The 8,412-nt window shown below is 35.0% G+C and overlaps 1 protein-coding gene across 1 annotated transcript in view; it reads left to right on the top strand.

The window, feature by feature from the left end:
- LOC108564264 (neuroligin-4, X-linked-like) overlaps positions 1-7,160 on the top strand; it is a 42,570-nt gene extending 35,410 nt beyond the window's left edge. Inside the window, exons 3-4 of the mRNA XM_017923259.1 lie at positions 2,423-2,641; positions 6,872-7,160. Coding sequence (XP_017778748.1) covers positions 2,423-2,641; positions 6,872-7,113 — 461 coding nt within the window. The 3' untranslated portion in view covers positions 7,114-7,160. The remainder of the gene's footprint in view (positions 1-2,422; positions 2,642-6,871) is intronic.
- The last annotated feature ends 1,252 nt before the right edge of the window (positions 7,161-8,412 follow it).

Raw genomic sequence — 8,412 nt, forward strand, 5'->3', positions numbered from 1 at the left:
TCAAAGCGTGGATTCATAATAGGTTAGCATATACACTTAGTGTGAGTGAGAGAGTGAGACGGGAATCAAGTTTTGGGCTAGCGATGATTATGCGATATTGGATTCACTGTGGCTCTGGCAGTTGTAGGGAGGGGAAAATGGTTACAGTTGGTAAGCCTGCCTGTTTGGCTTTTGTTAAACCGATTCCCATTATGGAAATAAGTCGGCAACTTCTGCTGCAGCGAAGTTCCCCTTCAACCAGCCGCACGCGCGTCTCCATTCAGCTTGACGCTCTAAATATGGGAAGACAAGTGGGAAGATGGGGGTGGAAACGGACGATGTGATTGCATGCGCAAACAACGGATTCTGGCACGGAAAATCGCTCGAGAACAGACTAATTGTTGCTGCATGCAGCCACTCCGCAATGCGATTAATTTTCGGGGGGAGTCCCCTGTCTACGCCTGTTTGTTTTAAGAGTTAAGTTTCTCTGTCAATTTACCTTTCCAGTTATGTACGTATAAATACATTGTAACGACGTCTAATCGTCCTTTCCCCCGGCCGCCCCACATTAATTCATTGTTGGGGCTCCGAATTTAAACCCATTCAACAAATACTAATCTCCGTCAGTGGGTGGCGCAAGCAACGCGCGGATCCAGCGGCACACGTCACGGCGCCCAAGAAGTAACCCAATTCAAAGACAATGCTTCGAAACTAATCTCCAACAAAATTAATTATCATATCATTTGTATTCGCAATGCTTGCAGTTACTCAAATATTCATAAAAAAAATAATGACAGTTCAGTCGACTTATAAAACTTGCAATGAACTCTCTATATCAGGGGTGTCATACTTTTGTGTACAGAAGATCTTTTTATCTTAAAAATGTGTCGCGATCGACTTGTCATAGGCGTAGTCTAAGTGGGAGAAAATGGCTTATTGGCCACCACTGGTCTATATCAGCGGTCCCCAAACGTTTTTACCTTTACTAGATCATTCGTTTATAAAGTTTGTAAGGAGTTGGACAACAAAGATGGTAACAAATCAGAAGTCGGAAATCTGTGCACGAAATGTCCAACCTTAAAAACTCTGACAGAACGAGAACGCCAGAATTTTGTTCAACGATTTCAATAAATCATTGAACATGATCTCTGAAAATCAATGCGGTCACTTTCAAAAGATCTTCTTACTCTCCGGACCTCAATTCCTTGGATTATAATGTGTGGAGCGTTGCAGAGAGAGAGAGAGAGGTCAATGAACATCCCCATAACAGTAAATATCCCTTGATAGCTGATACGAGCAGAGTAATGTCTACTATGAATCAGAATTATTTTATTCAATCTTGTCGACGTTTTTGATGCTGACGATTTTACAAAGAAATATAATGTCTTCAATCATTAAAATTTTGGAGAAATAAAGTTAACTTCTTTTGTACGCTATACGTTTGTATATATTGTATATGAATCACAAAATGCATTTGTTTTAAATTTATAAGATAACGTTTTGATAAATGAACGGCTCAATTTTTCGAGAATAGAATAGAATTGAAAGTCTATTCTATTCTCAAAAAATCGAGCCGTTCATTTTGAAAGTTACTTAAGTTATTTTATATTTAAATTGTGTCACACTGCTTAAGTGTATCTAAGAGAGTTACAATTCCTATCAAAATAATAGCAATTATTAAGTCAATAATATGTTTTTTCTTACCGTTTACTTGGTTTACCCCGACGTGGTAATAAATCCTTTATTTTAAACTCTGTGTTCTCGTCCATCGATATCTTAGAAAATTGTATATGATTCATTTCTCAAAAAACGCATCCAGCATATTTGTAATCAATTTATTGTTCCTCCGTTAGCCTTTTAAAAACTACGTCTTCCAAAAATCTTATTGATATTAAATCCTTTTATTTCATTTCATTTCCGGTAATATTAATTAGTATTAAATAATTAAAAATATCTTCATTCAGAAATTTGAAGTACCTACCCCAATACATACTTGTTTTCCAGCGTTCGGCTTACGCAGTGCAGTCGTGCATATTGAGAACTAATTAATTAATGATTGATTTATTCGATCCATTGGTTCACAGTGAAGGCAAAAAAATTCGAAAAGCCTTTATTATGTTCAACAATCTAGATTCTCTAATATGTACATTTGTTTTATTTATTTTGTGTAAAAAAATATTTTTTCATCAATATAGCTGTAATAACTGTTTCAACAAATCAAATATTTATAATACATAAAAAAAGGTTTGCAAACAATTGTCTTTTATTCAAATTTTTATATTTTTTATTGATTTTCATGCATTTATTAAATATGGATAGATATTATCTCAATAGCAAATGTTTACAATATTCAACAAATTTCGTGAATTTGATGCTTGCGCCTCTGGCGGTTACAATTTGCAATTAATTTTTAAATTCACTACTCTGCTCTGAACATTTGCAGGATTCCTGAGGACGAGACCCGTCGGTGCGTACAAAGTGGACACCGGTGGTGACCCGCCGTCGGGCGGAAACCTGGGCATGAAGGACATCGCAGCAGGACTCGGATGGATCAAACGGAACATCGGTGCCTTCGGTGGTGATCCGACCAGAGTCACCCTCATGGGTCACGATACTGGTGCAGCCCTTGCCAACCTACTCTTTGTCTCACCATCATCAAAAGGTGAATATAATAATGCATTACTTTATTCTTATTCTTATGTTCCTTTCAATCAGAAAGGAATGAAAGTACGCAACTTAGCTCAAACCGTCCACACTTCAAAAAGCGACGCAATCATTAAATGTTCCGTTTTATGAAGGGAGCGAAAATAATTAGCGGTTTTGAATTTCAAATTAGCTCCTCGTTTGGTTCTTTGTTGAAAATTTTGCTAATGAAATACCTGTTTGAGTGTTATTTACAAGGAAATAATTGAAATAACGTTGTTAACGTTTGTACATTTTGTAAGAAGAATTGCTTTACGAATTTACGAATTTACGATATTTAAAATAATATTCAGGCGATAAGACGATTTTTATAAAAAATATTTTTCAAGAGGAATTATTGGGTAAAGTAAAAAGTTCTGAGAGTTTTATCCCATGTCTTATTCTTGAGACCAGCAAATGGAACCAGATGGATGTTTTGGCTAATCTTCAGTTCCTGGGCAATGGAATAAGTATGCGAGCACGGTCCGACTCGACGATTTCCATGATTTTATCAACATTTTCGACGATTGACCATCTTTGACGTCCATATTACCAGAACGATAGCATTGGAACCAGCGGTTTGCTGCTGCATTCGATACTGTATTGGGTCCATGAACATTTTTTTTTGGCCGCCTGCTCCGCTTTTTTTCTTGGTCAAAGTGGTACTGAAGAATGTATCGAATTTTCTTTTTTTAACTTTTTTTAGAACGCATTAACGCACAACTGAATTCACTAAACTGTCAAAGAACTTTTTAAAGCGTTATGACGCCTTTAAGTCGCAGTATAAAATAACAAGATGCAACGTAAACATCGTGAGATATGGCTCTCTAACAAAAAAACACTCAAAACTTTTTACTTCACCCAATATTTTACATATTGTGAAATGTATAGGTTCTTATAAAATTAAATTAAATGAATGTATTAGGATCTAAATCAGTGATTCCCAAAGTGGTCTATATCGACCCCCAGGGGTCTATGACAACCTGCAAGAGGTCTACATTAGCGATAAAAAAGTTTGGGGGTCCATGAAATAAAAATGGGGGTCCACGATAGTGGATCTCAACATACACTGATAGTACCTATTTACTTACATTATACTATCTTAAAATATAAAGACATATATATTATTTATAAAAGTACCTATGAAGTAAAAAAAATATTATATATGTTTATAAAATTGTGTAAGTTATAGGATGTAAGCATTCGCTTTGGTCGAAATACATTATGAACTTGTAAAAACCTGCACATAATGATATACCAGTATCATCTTGTTACAAGCATACGCGCAGTCTCAGAGCAAATATCTTAATAATTATAAAGATGTCCCAATATAAATAATAAATTTACAAAAAATCAATATCAGGTAAGTAGGGGGTCTACCCAAAACCGAAAAATATGGCTAGGGGTCAACGACACAAAAAAGTTTGGGAACCTCTGATCTAAATAAAACTTTTATTGATCTTAATTATTGAAGAAAAAACACGCCAATTATGAATCTATGAATTCAAATTGTTATTTTTACATTTAAATCAAAAGTAGTAGTACTTTTAAATAGAAATACCTATTTCTTATACGATAAAACGCACCCAAAATTTATGGGACGATTTTTTTAAATGAATATTATTTTACCTCGGGACCGTACTCAATCCAATTTTATGTCAATTATTCTATGTAAAAAAAGGTGCGTCTTATAGTCTGAAAAATATGGTAAATAAAGTAGCTACATATGTTGCATACCTTACAGTTAATACTAAACCTCAACTTTGTATTGTAATAATTTTTGTTTGACATACAAAATTCCATTGAAGGTCTCTGTGGTGGCGAAGTTATTCAATCTATAGACTAATAGTCTTTTTCTGATAGAACCGTAAAATATTTGACGTTAGTTCTGCAGAGGCGCTACTTGTGTTACCATACATAATAATACACAGCAGTTTCGCAAAAAAAAACTACTTTGAAAAATCTCTGTTCGCAAAGGGTTAATTGCTTCTAATAAAAGTTAAGAAAAGGTTGAGTAGCCTTTGATCCACACGGAAGAATAAATATGAAACAAAAAAAGCTTGAAATATATTATAGAAAGAAAATTCATACCTTTGATATCGAGAAAAACAAAAACCAAATAAATATGAACTTGATTTGTCAATAGAAAATGAAATTCTAAAGAATAAAACAATAACGGTGAAAACAGAGAAATTAAATTTCGTATGAGAATAATAAATTATTTATATAAAGCAAAATCCCTTTTGTTGAGTAGATGAATAAATTCTGTTGAAAGCATGTCATTCCGGCGAATGCCTACAACTGTTTAAGCGTTTTTAAAAACACTATGTAGGCTAATTCAATTTCACCCTTCAAAAGGAAAAGAAAAGAACGCTGCGAAATAAAATTATACCTCAATATAAAGCAAGGTATGCAAATTATGTAAAAGTCAATAAATAACGTATAATTTAATAAAAAAACTGGAAAGAAATCTGCGATGCCGAGCTATTATTTAAATTTAAAGAAGAAAAAAATAAATGGAAAAAAGCACACACATACGTGATGCATGTGGAATGGGGATGGTCGTAAATCGCATCGTTTCATATTTTATATCAGCGCCCTCTTTTATTTTCATACAGTCTACTTACTATGCCAACCGAGCAACGTCAAAAACCACCCCATACCAATAGAACCCCCCTTAGAAACCGGCATCCTCGCACATCGGTATAAAGAGATTGAGGGCTAAATGTATTTGAAGCGAACGCTCTCGGCTTAGAATCGTTTCTGCGATTCGATAAAATGATTTTTATTAAATTCCTTTATTGCCGGCGTAAAAATTCCGAACGAAACAATAGGGGGTCGATGAAAAAAAAAAATGAAAAGAAAAAAAACAACAAAAAAAATAAAGAACTGAACTAAAAAAAATGAACATTCTCTCGATTCGATTTTTATACGACGAAGTTAGTTTTTCCTTCACAAGTTTCATCTAGCGTTTTAAACTTTATTTGTCGATTCCTGATTGATTATATTTATTGCTGTCAAATTGGAGTAGATGGCGTTCAATCATTAAGTTGGAAACTTAGAAAGAAAGCTACTTTGATATGAATAGTGGATGTTTCTAAATATGCTACGGTAAACATGCAGATTAAACTTGTTATTTGTAAAGTAGCTAATATCAGCGTAGTTAAATCTCCTTAATTGGTGTTCCATCAATGAAGCTCAGTATTTACAGAGTCGTTAGATGCCCAAAGGAATTGAAATTGGCCTCGAAGGGCGACCCACTGGAACGGGATGCTCACTCGTCGCCAGCAAGCAACCCAATTATATAGGAGATGAAAAATATTTGCACGTAATAGGAGTACAGAATAAAAATGGAGAAAAATATATATATAACAGGAAAAAAGATGGATGAGAAAAATGTGAAGGTGGATACTTTGAAGTTTTTAAATTCTGAATGTACTGTCGTGTGTAGATTTCTACAGTTCATTAAGCAAGTCTCCTAGGAAACAGACAAAAGAGGAGCGTTGCTTTTGAGCGCGCAGAGGGTTTCGTCTCCCCTGATCCACCTCTGGGTCCTAATTAATAGGAATACTTTGGATGCACAAATGCGGAAGGGTCTCAAACGGAGAAACAAAGGAAGTGGAATCAGACTGAGGACGGAATGCAACGGTATCGGGTGGACGGGGTGGACGCCGCCTTGGAAACCGCCGCCAGATGTCCGTTTCTGCGGTCGGTCGACGCGAAACGGAAATTAATTCCAATTCCAAATAAATTATTCTGACAGCCAAGTCCGACAACTTCGTACAAAAAAATATAGGAAAAAGTTTCCACCGTTTAAGCGACGAAAGCTTTTCTGCTTTTTATTGCAAATGAGAGAAACAGTTTTTCTATATATCATTTAGTTTTGCTCTGGAAATAGAAATTCTATTAATGTATCTTTTGCAAGGCTCACATGTAAATAAGATACTTATGCATCTTATTCTGCAATTCATCAACATGAAATTAAACCAAAAGTCGATTTTATTATGAAATACTCTTTATTATAATATAATAATATCGAATAATTAGAGATACATTTTGAAATTTATAATTAATTACTATTTTTGTATAAATAAACATTAATGTCCAAGTTAACTCAATAAGAATAACTTAAAAAATATTTGAAGTGTATCAATATATATTTTCTATCTGCAAATTGTAATAATGTCGATGTTTACTTTTCTGTCTTCAGGTTTATTCAGAAGGGTCGTCCTGCTGAGCGGAACAGCTCTCAGTCCTTGGGCTACCACCCACAATCCTGATGCCCTGAGGCTGAGCGTCGGTCAGCAAACCGGTTGCCTACCAATGCCAGGTTTCACCGCCTCCACAAGTAATGCACCACCCACGGCTACCGGTGGCAGCGGCGACGACCAGCGCAAGAAATCTCCGCCCCAGGACGATGTTGACATTGCACCGTGTCTACGTTCAAGGTAAAGAGAAACGATGCGGAAAATATTAAACTGCGCCAAGCAAATTTCTCCACCCCTCGCGAAAGTGGACACAAGATCGTGTTTACGTTCTGCACCGTAAACATTCCGGCTTTTAATCGAAAAGTCTAACAACAACAGCACGCTCTCGCTGGCCAATATCAACTAAGATTACAGACCCAAACATAATAAACTGATGGTGATTTAACTTAAAATTTACATTCGAAAATATAACTGTCACCTGTCATGCGTCAACTGTCAAGTTTTCTAAATCTACAAAAATGACTCGTTTAACGAGCGACGTTTCGCATAACGAGTGATGATGTTGCGCCTTTTACATCACTTTTAAAACTTGTGTACACATATTATGTGCATTTAGAATATATTAACCATCTTCGATGTTCTTTGTCATCTTTGTTTAAAGTTGACTACTTTGAAAATATAATCATCATCAATATTGTCATCAAAGCAATCGTTGCCGCTTTATAAGTAGCCGCGTAAATATTTGTATAGTTTTATTCAATAAACAATTTATACAACATATTTTAAAATAAAGACAATGCTATTAGTTTAAATGCGCAGCTTCCACATCATCATTAAACTCTCTTCTTGGAAGATTTACCCCACGAACTAGATATTTGGAATCAACGAAAGTACAGTTCTTTTAAGTACTGATACCGATTTTGAAAATTTTAAATAAAAAAAAGTTTCTTGTTCTTAAATATTTGTACAGTTCTATTCAATAAATAATATATACAATACATTTTAAAATAAAAACAATGGTATTAGTTAACAGTTTAAATGCCCAGCTTCCACATCATCGCGTAAACATATACACATATAACACAAAAACATTAATAAAATACCTTATATTTTCTTCGATACCAGCACTACTTCCACCTCTGTGAGGTGTTTCAACATTTTATTCATTATTTCCAGCTTCTTCTGGACAGTTGTGACCTTTTTGTAATCATTTTATTCATTATTTCCAGCTTCGTCTGACAGTTGTGACCTTTTTGTAATAATTTATATTCTTTGAAGTCTCTTCGGGCGTCGTTGAGGGAGAGTCGGTAACTAAGTAGTGCTTAATTTTGTACTGTGTTGGTACTTTTTGTTTTTGAACGATCCTTTTCTTGCAGATAGTCCTAGTTTTCCTTATTTGATTGCCTTCTGGCAAGTCGAAATTAATTCTTCTGCACGTATGGTTATTTGAACTTTTCGGTGTCGTAGGAACGTCCGCGAATACTCTAATGTCTCGTTCAGGTGATTTTGGATAACATCTGTAATCAGTCGGTGTCCTGGGGGA

The sequence above is a fragment of the Nicrophorus vespilloides genome, unplaced genomic scaffold (genome assembly GCF_001412225.1).
Source record: "Nicrophorus vespilloides isolate i.1.1-1 unplaced genomic scaffold, Nicve_v1.0, whole genome shotgun sequence".
Classification (NCBI taxonomy): domain Eukaryota; kingdom Metazoa; phylum Arthropoda; class Insecta; order Coleoptera; family Silphidae; genus Nicrophorus; species Nicrophorus vespilloides.